Source organism: Microtus oregoni, unplaced genomic scaffold, assembly GCF_018167655.1.
Source record: "Microtus oregoni isolate MIOR12 unplaced genomic scaffold, Mior012 000008F_ref0000371, whole genome shotgun sequence".
Lineage (NCBI taxonomy): Eukaryota > Metazoa > Chordata > Mammalia > Rodentia > Cricetidae > Microtus > Microtus oregoni.
The window spans coordinates 22,359,402-22,377,815 of NW_024543067.1; the positions used below are offsets into that span (position 1 = coordinate 22,359,402).

General features: G+C 37.1%; 1 protein-coding gene across 6 annotated transcripts in view; it reads right to left on the minus strand.

The window, feature by feature from the left end:
- Wwp1 (WW domain containing E3 ubiquitin protein ligase 1) overlaps window positions 1-18,414 on the minus strand; it is an 85,178-nt gene that overhangs the window by 21,447 nt on the left and 45,317 nt on the right. For 4 of the 6 annotated variants that reach the window (XM_041657046.1, XM_041657045.1, XM_041657050.1 and 1 more), the window contains 10 exons: window positions 17,642-17,969; window positions 13,756-13,851; window positions 12,072-12,246; window positions 10,784-10,838; window positions 10,612-10,696; window positions 10,368-10,496; window positions 9,383-9,458; window positions 9,215-9,286; window positions 5,545-5,633; window positions 1,310-1,469 (listed from right to left, as the gene is read on the minus strand). In XM_041657046.1, the coding sequence (XP_041512980.1) occupies window positions 1,310-1,469; window positions 5,545-5,633; window positions 9,215-9,286; window positions 9,383-9,458; window positions 10,368-10,496; window positions 10,612-10,696; window positions 10,784-10,838; window positions 12,072-12,246; window positions 13,756-13,851; window positions 17,642-17,969 (1,265 nt within the window). The remainder of the gene's footprint in view (window positions 1-1,309; window positions 1,470-5,544; window positions 5,634-9,214; window positions 9,287-9,382; window positions 9,459-10,367; window positions 10,497-10,611; window positions 10,697-10,783; window positions 10,839-12,071; window positions 12,247-13,755; window positions 13,852-17,641; window positions 17,970-18,414) is intronic. The other 2 variants (XM_041657048.1, XM_041657051.1) reach the window with 1 other exon arrangement.

Sequence of the window (18,414 nt, forward strand, 5' to 3'; positions counted from 1 at the left end):
AGTCTCCTGCCTTCTTCACATTTCCATTCATGTTCAACCTCCAAAGGTCTCCTTCAACCCATTAAATGAAAAATCAACATCCGTAGCCCCCACTTTACAGAATCTAGATTCCAAGAGTAGGAACTGTACCATTTTGTTGTTGTTCTTTAATGCCCAGTACCTAGAAATGGGAAGGGAATTACTTAGACACTCAACAAATGATTGCTAATTGAACCAATGGATAATGTAGTGCAAAAATTACAAACTCCTCTAAAAATACAATAATTTACAAGAGCATCTGTAAAGCTCTGAAACTTCTAAAAGCACTAAGTTAGTGTACTTACTCAGCAACTCAGATTTTCCTTGGGCTAAATAACCACACTTATTTCCCCTATCTCCCTGCACAAATGAGTAATAAATAAGGTTTTTACTCTTTTCTTAATTTTATTTATTCTTCCTAAATTTTATCCATACACATAATGTATGTTTTTAATCATGCTCCCATTATCATGTCATTCTCCCTCCCTCTCCCACTGTAACTTTTCTTCTTCCCAACAATTCCTCCCCCTCTACTTTCATCTCTCTCTGCATGCGTGTATGTATGCGTGTGTATGTGTGCATGCATGTGTGTTTAAGCACACACGTCCCATGGTACTTAATCTGGGCTGCTTGAATAAGCATATATGAAATACCGTTTACATAAAAAAGGGAAGATCACTGGTGGCTACACAACTGAGGAATCTGACACTTACCCCAACAACAGTGAATTGCCTACAACTCGGGGGGTTATAAAGTATCTTTCAAAAGATTTTTATACAATACATTTTTGTGCACATGTCTGTGTATGTGGTATGCACATGTGTGTGCAGGCCCGGGGCTAATGATGAGCCTTCCTAAATTATTAACCACAATATTGATTTTTTTTTTTTTTGGTTTTTTGAGATAGGGTTTCTCTGTAGCTTTGGAGCCTGTCCTAGAATTAGCTCTTGTAGACCAGGCTGGCCTCGAACTCACAGAGATCCGCCTGCCTCTGCCTCCCGAGTGCTGGGATTAAAGGCGTGCACCACCACAGCCCAGCTTCACCACAATACTGAAACAGACTCAATCAAACCTGAAACTTGCAGTTTTAGCAAATTTACCTAGCCAACTTGCTCCGAAGACCCAGTATTGCCTTCTGAGTACTGGAATTATAAGCAGACCACTAAAAGTCTGAACTCTAGTCCTTGAGCCTTCTTGGCACGAAATCTACCCACTGAGACATCTCCCTAGCCCCTAGAACACTTTTGAAATAAGTAACAGATAATAAAATAACTGAAAGTTAGGAACTCACCATTGCAATAAAGCGACCAATAAAACAGAAGTATGAAAGATGATCAGGATTTATGGTTGATGCTGGATTTATCTGTAAACAATAGTTATTCTTGCCTGCATACTCAAATAAGCAATACATTGGGTTCAAAACTTCATGGGAAAGCAAGAAAAACCATTCTCTATAAGAAAATAAGTTAAGATTACTTTTAGTATTCACATATATGTGAACTTTAAAAAGGTGTTAAATATATCCATAAGTAAATAAATGTGTGTATGCACACATACATGAGTGCACGCACGCGCACACACACACACACACACACACACACACACCTACTCAATCCTTAGCCCTCCTCCATTTATATTTTGTATATTTATATATAATTTGGCTTTCCATTCAAAGCCACTGCTAGGTCTGCACTGTCAAACTGCAAGCTCACTGTTCCTCACAGGTATGTTGTTTTCTACATCAAACTTTTATTTGGGTATCTTTTCTCAATTTCAATTCAACTTAAGTAGATTAGACTTTTTCTCAGTTCACACTTTAACCCAATCCAGGTATCTTTGAAGCAGTTTCAGAGTATAGTACATATCTGTGATTGCATTCATAGTACAGCAACAATCTGAAAATATACTTTTATGAACATTAACCTCTAAGGCAAAAGCCATGTCTATATATTTTCAGTAACCTTAACTCTTACATGCATTCTAAAATATATACTTAACAAGTTTTTTATTATGTTTTGGGATTTTTTTTATTTTGTTGAGCTGGAAACAAAATCCAAGACTTCATAGATGCTAAGCAATGGATAAATGGAGCCTCCATTATACAGGTTCTAGTAAGTATTGATGGCGACACTGCAGCACATAACACTGCTACTTTAAAATAGTGAGGTTCTTTTGGTTTTTGAGACAAAGTCTTACTTCAGAACTCAGTCTAGTATGGAACTTGATACACAACCCAGGCTGGCTTTGAGTCTGTAGCAGTCCTCCTGCCACAGGTTCCTAAGGGCTGGCATATCTGGCTTTTAAAGAACAGTTTAAATTGTCTTACAAATGTATTCAAATGGTGCTAAAATTACAAAGTGAAATCTTAAAATGTGCTAAGTGTTTACTAATTCTTAACTACCTATTTTGCTTTAGTTTAATAATTTTTAACACAAAATAAACATTTACAAAGTGTTCTCCAGTGGATTTCCAAACTCAAATATTTACTATGATCAGTGTGAGGTCATGGGGTTTTGCCTTGCCACAATTCCCACTCTTCTTTATAACTTGCTAATAAATATTATTGGCTTTAAGGAAAGAAAAGTTCCAGGTACAGTAACCCAGTCTTCACATAATGATGGTGATAGACAGTGGTGGGTACTATCAATCATGGTGAGTGTCAGTAAAAGCAGAAATTTGAGTAACTGCTTCTAAGGAAAAGTCAGAATTATTATTGTTGTTCTTGGTTTGATGTTCTGTGACAGCATCTCCTGTGTAGCCCGAACTGCTCTGAAACCTAGTAGGCAGACCAGGCTGCCTCAAATGAAATCTGTCTACTTTTGCCTCCTGGGTGCAGATTAAAGCTATCACCACATTTATCTCAAGATAAGACACAATTTTAACTCTTCATCTCAGTCTGATAATTTATGTAATACTATCAAGCAATTTGAAAATATTTAGGTCATTCTGGGTCACCTCTATGCTAATTCCTATAGTCTGCTATTTTGTTTACCAAATGTTTAAGAGAGCTTTTAAAACATTCCCTGGAAACTACAGAAGACAGTCACTAAACAAAATCAACTATGAATTCATGTCAAATCATATAATTAAATTCAGGCTCAAAATACTAAGTGCACCAAATAACTTCACTCTGTGGTTGAGCTGAAGTAAGACATTTCCTCAGAGAAGAGAAATAAGTAAATCTAGTAAGAATGTGTTCACACAAACACACACACACACACACACACACACACACACACACACACAGAATTAAATTTCCAACTGTTTCAGATCACTTTTAGAAAGAAGCAAACCAGAGAAAACTGTAGTGGTCCAAAAGAAGAATGGATATATGACAAAAGCCTGTATTCTAATACCAACACAAAAGAGAAATTCCTAACTGACAAGAGAAATGATTGACTTTCATCACAAGTTTGGCTCTGCACTTCAAACTAGACACGTGAGGCTGAAAGAACATGGCCTAGAGAAGAAAATGAAGAAAACAGTAAAACAGCAAATGAAGAAAAATCACATGAGAAGCAGCAAAACATAGAGCAATCCTGCAAACAGTGACAGGAAGACAGGCTTCAGAAAACCAAAATAGGAAAAGCACTGATGAGAGACAAGAGGAAAGATGACAGACACGCAAGACTGACAAAGGAGATTCCACATACCCATGATTGATGTTCCTGAAGAAAGAAAAGAACAAATAGAACAGAAAAAAAATATTCAAAGATAAAATAGAAGAAAACTTCCCAGAAATTAAAGCTCTTCACATGTTCCTTTAAAATAGATCAAATGCCAGGCGTGGTGGCACACACCTTTAACCCCAGCACTTCGGAGGGAGGTAGAGGCAGGCGGATCTCTGTGAGTTTGAGGCCAGGTTGGTCTACAGAGTGAGTTCTAGGACAGCCAAGGCTACCCAGACAAACTCTGTCTTGAAAATAAATAAAACAAACGAAAAAACAAACATTCTGCAATGAAACTAGTGAATTTTAAAAGACAGCATGGACGCCCAGGAAATTTTCTGACAAAGGTTTGACCTCATACTTCATAGTGCTCACATTCAATGCTAAAACACTGAAGCAGTACCTAAGAATGCTGGATAGACAATGCTGTGCAAAAAATGTCTGTCCAGAGAGGTTGCTGTTTATATAACCAACACGGAAAACACTTCCAAACATTTAACAACTACAGGAACATATCCCCCCACATGAACTCTTGAATAAGCACCCTGATGATGAATCTAACCAAACAACGCAGAATCAAATCAAGTTAGGAGTAAGACAATTATGATACACAAGAATCAATTACGTCATTTAAACTGTTGAAACAGAGTTGGAACCAAATAACTAAGACAAAAAATGCTTCACAAAAGAATATGAATGTTATCATGTCAGACACTGAGGAAAAAAATCATGTTCATAATTTTCTAAGATGTCCCTTTCTTTTCAATGTCTGGGCATGCCCGAAATTCAGAAAAACTCACAAAACACACAATATGAAGATTTATTGGATAGAAGTGCTTACTGAAAATGTGTAAAATGTTATGACATCAACACAAAAAGAGGCTAAGAGAAACCCTGACCAACTCACAGCAATATTACGTATCTACTTCTACCAGTTGTGACCTAGTTCTGCACTTCTATCAGCTATATTGAATGGTGGTTTTTCTCATTCTACAAAATTCTATAAAAATCTGAATTCCCAGGAAGACTTAATGAAACTGTTAACTATAAAAAATACCAATGTAGATTTGTATGAAGTAGTTAAGGGAGAAAACAAAGAAGGATTTTCACTAACTACTTCACGGGTATCTCTTAAGTAAACTGATTAAATGTAGAAAAATTTTATTTTCCGAATAAACTCAGATCAGAGAAAAAGGACAAATAAAAGTGATATACAGTGTTGTAATAGCAAAATCAATAAATAACCATCTATAACCATTAATTATGCTACATGCACATGTAGAATACTATGCAGCCATCTGATAAGAACTTTAGCATGCACAGAAGAATAATCACAATGGTTGTACCCTGTGTGTAAAGCACTTGCCACACAGGCAGGGCACTCTGAGTTCTCTGATCCCAGAACCCACGTGTTCTGGGCATGTGGTCATGGTGACCCACCTGTAATCCCAGTATATGGGATATAGAGAGAGAAAATCCCAGAAAAATCTGGTTAACCACACCAGTTGAACTTGAGAACAACAAGAGACCATGCCTAAACATATAATGTAGAAAGGATAGAGGAAGACACATGTCAACCTCAGGCCTGTACATGCATGTGCACACCACTCCTACATAACATACGTCCATGAATACACGTTTACCATACTCATGCAAGTACACATACACACATACCATACATATACACATATGCAAAAAGAGTTGTAATAATGATTACCCAAAATTACTCTGGTGCTACTAAAAAAGGTAGCTTATTATATTCATATATATCTCTTTAAGAATACATCCATCTCAGATGGCAAAATAAACTTATTACAAAGCAGTAATAACTCTTTAATAAGTAACTTTTTAACTTTACCTTGCAAGACCACCATAATCAAGGCCTTCTTCTCCTCTAAATATTACATATAATCGCCTCCTTAAGTCATACGGTTTCAATGCCATAATCTAATTAAAGACAAAAATGTGGATATTTTGACATTTATACACTGCATAAGTTACTTCCAAATAATTCAATTTAAATTAACCTGTATTTTCAAAAGTACACATTCCACTATCCCATATTTAATTCTGCATTTTATCTGGCTTGTTCCAAAAACTAGCTAAAGATGAACAATCCTCCAAGTTTTCTCTGACTCACTTTTATATATTCTTCCCACTTTTAGCGTTAAACAGTGGTTCCACTTAGAGTTGGACAAGTTAGATTACATTTTCCCCTTCCCCACCTCAAGTTTCTAATCTTCCAATGTGTGACTGGTAAGTTTTTCACTGTAGCAATATTGTAACGTGAAAGGACTTTTTGAGTCCCACCTACACCACATTTTTTTATCTCTCAAGAGGATAGAAATTCATCTGCAAGCCTTACACAAGGAGGTATATTTACATAACAGCATATCGTAAAATAAGAACCAAATACATTTTTATAATCTACAAGTTTCCATCAAACTTATTCATAAGCATGCTTTACTTGGGGATAAAAATTTATTATCTACTATCATTCATCTGAACCACAGCCAAGAGTGGCAGGTCTAGGTCCAAACACAGCTCACTAATAGGATTCCCTAGGAAGCAATTACTGGCTTAACTCTATATCTGAACAGACTTAAGGCAGTAAAAGTAATACAATAACTAGTGAATTTAGATACACAGTTGCTAAAAGCAATTCAAATATAGCTCTGAACAAGCCAGTTGTAAAAACACACTTGGAAACTTGAAACAATTATTTGGCTCAGAATTAGTCACTCACATGCAAAAGCAGTTTGATAACAGCTATCGTTTCCTCCCTCCTCCCTTTCTTCCTCCCTTCCTCTCTCCCTTTTTTTCTTTTCTTTGTTTTTATCAAGACAGGGCTTCTCTGTAGCTTTGAAGCACGTCCCTGGAACTAGCTCTTGTAGACCAGGCTGTCCTTGAACTCGAAGAGATCCACCTGCCTCTGCCTCCCAAGTGCTGGGATTAAAGGTGTGTGCCAGCACTGCCCAGCTACGGCTTTCTTTTCTAAAGTTTAACAACAACTAGTAAAATGAGGATATGCTATAAATGTCTCTAGAACTTCATAGGGTTCTGCAACTGGACCTAAGACTGCCCCAACGAGAGGGATATCATTCCTGCTACTGGAAGCATAGCACACTACCAGTGCTCATGAAGTCAAAGGACCTGGAAGAGAACCTCTTTACTAAACCAGCATAGTCTCTAACACTATTCTAAATATATGCCCTTATACCCACAGATAAGTGGAGTTCTCACCCTTCATCCAAGAATGTTCTCTTTGCTACAAAGATTATTACAGAAAACAACCAATTAAATTGTAGAGCTGTGAAGCCCAGTCCCAACTGATACCACACCTAAGGTCCAAAGATTGCAGAAAAGGGGTCAAAAAGACTTTAAGAGTCAAAGGATCAGGAAGCTTGTTGTGAAATTGTTTCTCCTTGGAATGATAGAAGCCACACCCATAAATTCTCACAACATGAACGCCTAACCATGAGTTAGAACATGGAGGACACCAAGGGACATACTAATATGGACAGGGAAAGGGTCTAAAGGTCCTATATAAAAACTATAGGCAATGCAGGAATGCTGAGAGCAGGTGAAATAGTCTTCCCTAGGGAAAAGCACAACAATTGGCTGTCTAATACTATATGGTAAGCCATAAAAATATATAAATACCAATAATATTATACAGAAGAAACAACTTATATTTATATATCAGGAATATAAATAGATATACGTATGTATGAACAACAATTAATGAAAAAAGAGACCATAAATTTGAAAAAAAGCCAGAAGTAGTATATGAGAGAGTATGGAGGAAGGAAATAGAAGAGGAAATGATGTAGTTATATTATAATCTTTAAAATAAAAGAAACAATTAAAAAAATTAATGAAACTCCTATTTGAGTACACAAAAAAGTTAAAGTCATTGCTTTAGAGTGAAAGATCATGAAAAACTCTCTACTTTATCATAAGAGAATGTCATGATTCTAGTTTTAATAATATTCTGCAGATGACTCCAGAAAGACAGATATGTTACATTTATGTATCCATCCACCCATTTGTTCATTACTTACTTACTGAATAACTGTTGAATTAAAGGCACTATTCTAGATACTAAACCAAGGTAAAGTAAACCAACAATCCATGTTCTCATGAAGCATACATTCCAGTAAGGGAAACAGGGAAGGAACAGTGTTATGAAAATGATGAACTATAAATGATTAGAAAATGACCATATATGGGAGGAAAGCAGGGCCTGTCATTATAAACAACACGCTCAAGCTAGATCAAACACAGTGTAACCTAGAGGACGAATGAACGTAAGAGTCACTAATGGGATATTTAAGTGGACTTACAGTATCCACCAATTTCATTTGTTAGCATTTTCACAAGTTTTACAAGTGTGAAAACAGATTTGCCCCAAATGTTGTTCAAACTTTATTTCAGTAAGAATACATCTAAATTATTTTATTTTATTGGTTGTTTTTTGTTTGTTTGTTTGTTTTTCAGGATGGGGTTTCACAGTAGCTTTGGAGCCTGTCCTGGAACTAGCTCTCCTAAATAAGGCTGGCCTTGAACTCACAGAGATCCACCTGCCTCTGCCTTCCCAAGTGCTGGGATTAAAGGCAGGTGCTGCCATCACCCTCACCCTCACCGGCAAGGTTGGTTGGTTTTGAAGACAGATTCTCACTACCTCACTTGTATGACCAGGAATTCATAGAGACCTACCTGTCTCTACCTCTAGGATGCTGAGATTAAAGGCGTGTGATACCACACCCAGCTACACCTAAATTCTTGGCTGTCTCTCAGTTTCCCACCTCACCTATAGAATGGAGATGACGCTAGGAGTTCTCTCACAGAGATGCTGTGAGGAGGAAAGAAAAGCAATTTAAAATTCTCAGTAATTGGTAAACAGTCATTACTTATTAAATGGTAAAGTTTCCAATAGATCAGCCCCACTGTCTCAGTGGACCGTGACTGAAAAAGCATGGGATAAAACTGGACTCTCTGAGCATGGCGAACAATGAGGGCTGATGAGAAGCCAAGGACAATGGCTCGGGGTTTTGATCCTACTACATGTTCTGGCTTTGTGGGAGCCTAGTCTGTTTGGATGCTCACCTTCCTAGACATGGACGGAGGGGGGAGGACCTTGGACTTCCCACAGGGCAGGGAACCCTGACTGCTCTTTGGACTGGAGAGGGAGAGGGAGAGGAGTGGGAGGGAGGGGGAGAAGTGTGGGAGGAAGGGGAGGGAAATGGGAGGCTGGGGGGGAGGCGGAAACTTTTTTTTCTTTTTTTTCCTTTTCTCAATAAAAATAAAATAAAATAAATAGTAAAGTTTAATTTTATTTCATGTATTTGAATGCTTTGCCTCTAGCCCACATAATAAAGTTTAATATAATTACTAATTTAGTCACTTAAGGAGTGGGACCTACTATAAATGTTTCAAAACTCAAAAGCTTTTAACTCCCTTTAGAAGCCCAGAAGAAAATAAGACAAGAAGCACTGTTTCATTTTGATAATGAAAATGAACCTTACCTGTTGGAAGGAATCTTCAAATAAAGTCTGACGGGACACATTGATCTTTACGTGACTAGGCAGTGCATTAGACTAAAAACAAAAATACCATATCATTTAAGTCAAACATGTATTATATAATAATCAGACTAAATGATTATAAATGAGATTTATTTACCACTGTAGTACCTGGCACAAGTAACGGAAATGAGCAAGCTTCCACCTAAAGCTGCGTTCATAAGCAATCTGTGGACCACCTTTAGCTCTGAAGAGAAGCATAACAAATAAAACTGTAACATTAAGTATGAAACAGTGTGCACTAGATCATAATATGACTAAGGAAAATTATTTACTTGCAATAAAAACAGGTGCATTCATTAGGACAATGGAGCCTTGAGTCATGAAGGTTGTCACATTAGTAGAACACATGCACACACAGAGACTGCAAGTAGAGGCAGGTCCTAGATCTATTATGGATACTTAGAAAAAACCTTTGTTTTTTACTATTTTATTTGTGAAAAAAACAAGCAGAATCCTGATCATTCTTAACACTGAGGAAGTCAGGGGATTCTAGATAAGGGGAACATGAGGAAAAAACCCTGTACCTTATCCTAAATCTGATCTGAATAAAAACAAAGCAAAGTAAAATTAAATTCTTAGAGCAAGTTACATGCTGACTATGTGACTCTGCCGGACAATGAGAAAAGAAGCAGATACACGATTCAGCACAGAAGAAATTCAGGAGGCCTGCTTCTCCTGCCTAGACAATCTTAACACAAAGAACAGGGTACTTTCATGATAGAATGAACATAAAATACTGTCTTCAGCTGTCATCAAGGACATTCATTCATCCAAGGAAGTTCACCAAACACTTCACAGGGATCTGGCATTCTTTGCTAATAACATGGGGGAAACAGCTGTTTGTGTAACACATGTACCAAGGAAGGAAACAGATAAGAATGAAAAAGCAAACTATATATTGTGTGCTTTAGTTAAGAAATGGCATACCACAAATCCATTCTGGAATAATATAGAACAAAAACAGTTATAGCTGGACATTACCTGTGGATGTTTTCTTAATCAAAAATTGTTTGTTCCTAAATTTGGGGCTATTTAGAGACTAAGCCTCCTGTTTTCACTAAGTGATATTTTTAAAGTTCAGGTTTCTACTCACACAGATGACTTCCCATTGCGAGGATCTTTGAATGTTGTTGTTCTTGTGTTATGATCCACAAAGTACCTAACACCTTCTCGAGTATACCTGATCTCCCAGCCTTCTGGCAGGGGCTCTTCATTTGGTAAGCTATAAGATAAAACTCACAATCATAAGGTGGGTATGTTTTGGGTACTTACAGCCCACTGATTCCATCCATCCATCTACCCATATGTGATAACTTAAGACTGTAGTATATACATACCCTTGAGTTCTTGGGTCTTCCCATTGGGTAGTTTTTGTATTATGATTCACAAAGTAAACTCTGTCTGTTGAATCCACTCTTTTTTCTAAAACATAAAGTATGAATAACATTTAATAACAATTTGATACCTATATCCCTTACACATATTTTTATAAACATCTTATCTGCTTACCCCAGCCTGGAGGTAAAGGTCCATATGGATCATTTTCTGCAGCTAACATTGAAGCCTGGTTGAAAAAGAGGTTGGAGACAGAAATAAGATAGCAGTTTTAGCCAGAAATATACTAATATATATAAGCACTTAATAGTCATACCTTAAAATTTTTAAAAATATTATAAAGGAATATGAATACAGTAATTTCAAGAAACAAAGTTCAAAGAGATGGGTGACCAGTATATAGAGAATTATACATTTAAATAAGATATTATTTTTTCAAAAAGAGAAAAATTATTATAATTATTCTGCAAAATGTTAATGTATACACATCTTGATGAATATTTGATAGTACTGCCACAAATAGTGCTAACTGTACTAATTATCCATCTTTATCTTTCTTGATAATCAAACCACTAGTTCTGTTTTGTTTGAAGTAACAACGTGCCCAGAAGAAATAGTCCATTAAATCTGGATTAGCACAGCATAAAGTGCTCAATTCTGACCAATGAGGCAGAAGCAAAAGACTTGCTAAGTACAAGAGTCTGCTACAGTAAAGTTCTCTCCTCCCTTTCAGTTTACCCTCCCCTTTCATGACAGAGACTCTGGAAATCAGGTCAAGGGCAGCAGCTCTTCATGCTCAAAAAAGAAAACCAAATGCATGGCAATAGAAAGTGCAGGAAAGATGCATGGCAACAGCTGGTGCAGGTAAGATGAGTGACTACAGAGGTGCAGGTAAAATGGGTGCAACAGATGGTGTCCGTAAGGTGCATGACAATAGGCAATGCAGACAAGAAGCATGATAATAGATGGTACAGGCAAGATCCATGATAATAGATGATGCCCTAAAAGGCTAAACTCAGCTCTTGATGAGGGTACTGTAAGCCAGAGAATGCGTCTTTCTTATCGCAGTCCTGGTATTCTATTGAGGTAACTTAAAATACATCTGTTTAAGAGAATTCTGCCATTTAACAGAAAATATTTTGACACATAATCAATACCTAATTTTTTCCTGTTTCTAAATTTTCATGCACGCAAAGTCCTACACAGAAACAAAAACAAACCTCATAGTAAAATTTTCCTTATTTACTATACACAGGATGAGTACCCTAAACCAAAATCTAAAATACTCCAAAGACAGAAAATATTCAAGAATGCTTATTCATTTATACCTTTTAGAAATAATATTAAAGATTAACCAAAAATAAAGTGAAGCAAACAAACCATTGGAATGTAGTCTCCACATTTTAGAAAGCCACCAATGTAAGGGAAAGATAACATTAACACATTGTTATGTGCTAATTACCGAATAGAGGTATCGTTGGTTGAATTGTTGCATAGCTCCCTGCAATTGATTCCGCTGAGACTGCCACTGTTCAAAATTTCGAACAGATTCCATGGTAGGCCGCTGCCAGGTTGTTGTTCTGGTGTTATGATCCACATAATAAACTCTTCCACGATCATCAACTCTTCTTTCCCAACTACCACAAATAAGCAAGACAAATAAGCAATAAATAACCACCTAGTAAGTTAAAACATACGTATTTTTACTTTATTTATTCATTGGCATTGTTAGGGAGGAAGCCCAAGCAATGTTAGGCAAATTCTCTACCTGTTGAGTCACATCCCAGTCTTGGTCTTTTGAGACATGGAGAGGCTATGTAGACCACACTGGTCTTAACTCAGGGTACCAGTGGACCTTCAACTCTCAAGCCTCTCTCTCCCAAGTGCTAGGATTACAGGAATAAGCCATAATACCTAGCTATATTTATTCTTCAAAAGAGGATATGAATCTGTGAAGAACTTATCATTGCTAAATTCCTGTTCTATCACAGACAGACTTACTCCTCATTTCTTCTTGAAAAATAGTTTTCAGGCAGTAGTCAGAAGGAACTTATCCATCTTCTCAGTTTCATTTCTTAAAGTCCCTCAGATATCTCCTAGGAGAGCTCAACCAGTGAGGTGCTGGTCCCACGTGTGCCTTATATGTCAATCCTGCCCTGCCACTCTTTTAACTCCAGATGGGCAGAGGCCCTGTTCTGTATCTTTTACCAACTAGAATTTCACTCAGATTCCAAGGTTCTATTTATTACTTGTATTTCCCCAAACCTGGGATCTATTAAGTCAGTTTTTGTTACTAATTTTGTACTATGACTAAGTATCCCTTCAGGATCCAATTTGAAATTCTCCCAAACTTATTATTATAAATATAATGGGATCCATTGACACAGAGAAACCCAATCTCAAAACATCCCCTAAACATACATATATACATATTTATGTGGGTCAGACAAAAAATGTGTGACCCTCTGACATACACAATGATGTGCATTATTATATTTCATGAGACTTAATAATGTAAGAGACATTAGATTGGTTCCAAAATTAACATCTATAAGCTCATTTACATGTAAGCTTATATTATACCATATGAAAAACATAAAGTTTAAATAATCAAAAACATACTAAAGTTTCTGCTAGTACCCTTTTTCAAGGTCAAAACTGATCTTCCTTTGCTTTTTAAAATAACTCTACACACTGCATTGGACAGATAGTTGAATTATACTATTGAATTACCTTCAAACACTATCCCTATGCTTAGAATATATTTCCTTCAGTCTTTGACACCTGAGTGCCTAGTTTCAATGGTCAAAAGATTTCATTGTTGTGAATTTTTTTTTTTAAATAAAGGAAAGAACTCAGCACTTGTTCCTATGGAATTAAGTAAGAACTTATTAGTGGAAAACACAGATGTGGTGTTTCAATATAGTACATCCAAAGGCTCATTTTAAATAAATAGGATCACCATGTTATAGCCATTCATTCAATTCATCCATTGAGAACCATAACATAAACTCTATTTCACTAAAACTACTGTCCAAAAATTATAGACTATCTTTAAATTTGTATTTATGAATATTATACCAAATAAATTTAAAACTTACATACAATAAAAACATAACTAAAGACACATAAGGATAGTACATTACCCTGGAGGCAAAGGCTGTGGTCTCTCCCATGTGGTAGTTCTAGTATTATGATCCACATAATAGGTTCTACCATGAGGATCTTTTCTCTGTTCCCACCTATAATAAAAGTACAAAAATAGAAGCAAGAAACAAAAGATTAGGAAATATGAAAATGTTCTAGAATCTAGAAACCAGGAGGAACAATACAAACAGGCTTTACTTCACAAGTCCCACACATTCATAACATATAAACACAAACACACACACACACACAGAGGGAGAGAGAGAGAACCTATAAAGGCCTTTTTATCTATCTATCTATCTATCTATCTATCTATCTATCTATCTATCTTTTTCCCCAAAACAGGGTTCCTCAGACTCATAGAGATATCTGCCTGCCTCTGCCTCCCAAGTGCTGGGATTGAAGGCATGCACCACCACTACCTGCATATAAAGGTATTTTGATGTCTTAATTATTGCTTCTTCATAACAGAACTAGAAAATAAATAACTGTAGTTAAGAAAGCATAGAATACTTAAAATTTTGATTTTATCAATTTACACTCCTCCAAACTAACAGAAAAGAAATATAATCAAGGGTAAAAGAATCTCAGCAAAGAGCAAGTCCAAGGTACTAAATGCCAGTAAGTAATATACATTGTCTTTGATTTTAAAATTATACATCTAGAAGGTTTTTAAGACATGTGGTGGTACTGTCCCTGACAATTCTGCCATCTCTGTGCACACAGAGTTACTGTGCATATCTACTCCACTCTTTATCTCAGTAGTCCTTTGAATGACTATCACAAACTTATCATTTCCTAAAAGCCTCTCAATCTATTTCCCCACTTTGATTTTCTTTTCTTGGTTCCCCATTTCTTCTTCCCTGCTATTTTTCTCAGTATGATATAGACAAGGGGGAAAAAAAACAAAACAAAAAAGTTTTAAAAATAAAGACATCACCCTAATGGCTAGCTTTCATAATGCTGCAAAGTGCCATGCAAACTGCTTACTGAGAACAGACAATAGTCTTACCAGCACTGGACCTGCATGGTAATACCACATGCCAGGCAAAATGTGCCTGCTGGACAGACAGTGGTTAGACTACTTATGGAGGAATTAACTATGCTCTGGACTTGACTTCAGGCTCACTCTATTGAAGAGAACTCATGCCTGGTATTGTAAAGCTGGTCAAAAACCATTGGTAGGGGGCTGGAGAGATGGCTCAGCAGTTAAGAGCATTGCTTGCTCTTCCAAAGGTCCTGAGTTCAATTCCCGGCAACCAAATGGTGGCTCACAACCATCTGTAATGAGGTCTGGTGCCCTCTTCTGGCCTGCAGGAATATAGGCAGACAGAATATTGTATACATAATAAATAAATATTAAAAAAAAAAAAACATTGGTAGGACATCAGAGGCCCTAGCAGAGACTCCACTGATGCTCTTTGTGGTAGCATCATGTTGTCTAACTGCCTACTAAATATTTATATTTACATACCACAAACTTGTGCTGTTCTCAACTTTGGTCAGAGAAGCTTCTTAATACAGAGGGTAGTGGTTACACAAAGCCTTATAACTGTTAAAGTGCTAATAAGTGACCGTGACTTCTGAGCTATAGAAGGACATCACTATCAGCCCCCAGTTCCCCTGTTAAGGCTCAGGGAACATTATGGAAGAGGGCAGAGACAGAACACAAACCCAGAGAATGGGGAGGAGTGCTGTGAAAGGTTGTCCTCTGTACATGTCATAGATGTTGCCATCAGAGAAATACAAATCAAAACAACTCTGAAATACCATCTTATACCTACCAGAATGACTAAGACAAAAACCATTAATGACAGCTTATGCTGTAGAGGATGTGAAGTAAGAGGTGTCCAGTGCTGGTGGGAATGCAAACTTGTACATCCACTTCGGAAACCAGTATGGCAGTTTCTCAGAAATATGAGAGAAATACCACTCTTGGGCATATACCCAAAGGATGCATGCTCATACCACAAGGACATTTTTGTTCAACTATGTTCATAAACAGCCTAGATGCCCCTCAACTCAAGAATGAATAAAAAAAATGTGGTACATTTACACAATGGAGTACTACTCAGCAGTAAAAAACTGTGACATCTTGAAATTTGTAGGCCAAAGATGGAACTAGAAAAAACATCCTAAGTAAGGTAACCCAGACCCAGAAAGACAAACACAGTATGTACTCACACATAAGCGGGTATTAGAAATAAAGTAAAGGATAACCAGCCTACAGTCCTCAACCCCAGAGAAGTCAGGAAACAAGGAGGACCCTAAGAGAGAGACAAATGGATCCCCCTGGGAAGGAGAATAGACAAGATCTCCAGAGTAAATTGGGAGTGTGGAGGAGAGGGTGGAAGGAGAGTGAGGAGGGAAGAAGGGGAAAGGGGAAGAGAACATGACGGATTGGAAAGGTTGAGTTAAGGACAGAGAGGGAGAGCAAGGAAAGAGATATATTGATTGAGGGAGCCATTATGGGGTTAGTAAGAAACCTGGCACTGGGGAAATTCCCTGGAATCCACAGGATGGCACCAGCTAAGAATTTACACAATAATGGAGATGGTACCTTAACTGCACTTTGCCTGTAAGCAGACTGATGACTACCTTAATTGTCACCATACAACCTTCACCCAGTAACTGATGGAAGCAGTTGCAGAAGTCCATAGCTAAGGACTGGGCTGAGCTCCCAAAGTCCAGCTGACGAGAGGGAAGAGTGATAACATGAGCAAAAAGTCAAGACCCTGATGGCAAAATCCACAGAGACAGCTGATCCAAGCTAGTGGGAGCTTACTGATTCTGGACTGAAAGCTTGATAAGCTGCATAAGATCAAACTATGCCCTCTCAATGTGGGTGACAGCTATGTGGCTTGGGCAGTTTGTGGGGCCAATGGCCATGAAACCAGTATTTTTATCCCTAGTGCACGAATTGGTTTTTTGGAGCCCATTCCCTATGGAGGGATACCTTGCTCAGGCTAGAAACAAGGCCTTAGTCCTGCCTCAAGTGATGTGATAGACTTTGTTGGCTCCCCATGGGAGCCTCATCCTCTCTGAGGAAGGGATGGGAAGTGGGGTGGGGAGAAGTTAACGGGTGCAAGAGGAGGGAACAAAGGGGGAACTGAGATTGGTATGTAAAATAAAAAAGACTGTTCTAAACAATAAAATAAATAAAAAAATCATTGAGGATTAAATAATCACACTTAAAGGAGATTAGGAAATTTAAGGGCATTAGGAAAAACTAAGATTAGAAAAATCCAGGCTTATACTAGAGCCCTTTGGAGACTATCATCAGTATTCAGTGTATTGGAAATGGATGACTAGTTGTTATCAAGGATGCTAGATCACACAGAAAGCTAGAGAACTGGAGTTATGACAAGTATGTCATGGTCACTACTAAACAAAGTGAAAATAAAATCAAAAGGTCTTGCAGATTCACATCAGGTCTGTATGCTCATTTCTTACCACACATATTTTGATGAGATAAGTGATTGTTCTTAACTCCAACAGATTAAATTTCACTGGAGCAGATATATAGCATGAATGTTCCAATTATATTTAATTTTTTAAAAGATTTATTTTTATTATTTTTAATAATGGTTATGTGTATGTGTCAGTATGTGAGTATGGGGTATGTATGCACATGAGTGCAGGCACCCACAGAGGTCACAGGCATAGTATCTTAGAGCTGAATTGTGAACATCGTGACATGGATATTGGAAACTGAACTTGAGCTCTCTGCAAGTATGTACTTTTAACTGCTGAGCTATCTCTCCAGCCCCGAAGAGTTTTTTTTAAACAAAAGGAACATTTCATATACATATATTCAGTAGTCATATTTCATCAGAAATTTTTACTTAAATGAAAGCAAACATTAAAAACCTTTTCTTGACATACCCTGATGGCAAAGATTCATTATTCGCATTTCTAGACCGTGGCCTCAGAGGTTCCGCAAACCCTTCTGGCTGCCTTAATTTGTCAAAAACAGAATCATTTCTGGAATCAGAATCAGGGTCTATGAGGCTCTGAGCTTCTGGTCCCATTTCGGCACTGGTAGAGGAAATACATTCACTGTGTTCTGAGGATGCCGGGGGTCCTTGGACAGGAGGCTCCTGAATGGTGGTGCTAGTGCAATGGGAAGTCGAGGTGGTTTCTTCAGACGGTAGTGGAGTACCCATGGTGGAAGTATTATCAGCTAAGACAGATGAAGATGATTCTCCATTAACTACAAGGGGAAAATAACAAAATGACCTATGATAAAATTACCTAGTCAATTTACTATGCTTCCTCAAACTGAGCCATGTGCCAGATACAGAAGAACATAAAATAATAAGAGATGTTTTGGAATCAATTTTTAAGAATAAAGTAAGTAAATAAAAAAATTTAGGGATTTTAAGAATAAATTGGTAAATGATAAAATTTTAAGTGTATAAACTAATAACTTTAACTTCAAGCAACACACCAACATTAAGAAAATAAACGTTTTCCCTCCAAATTATAAACTGTAAATCTCCTATCTTATATGTAAGTGGCGGCTAGTCTGAAAACAAAGCTAAACAAAAACTCGTTTGTCCAATTAGAAACACATGTCTGCATTAATTCTTAAGACAGTACTATAGAGGACTATAAAAAAAATCCAACAGTGTATTCTTAACTTTTTTTTTTAACTT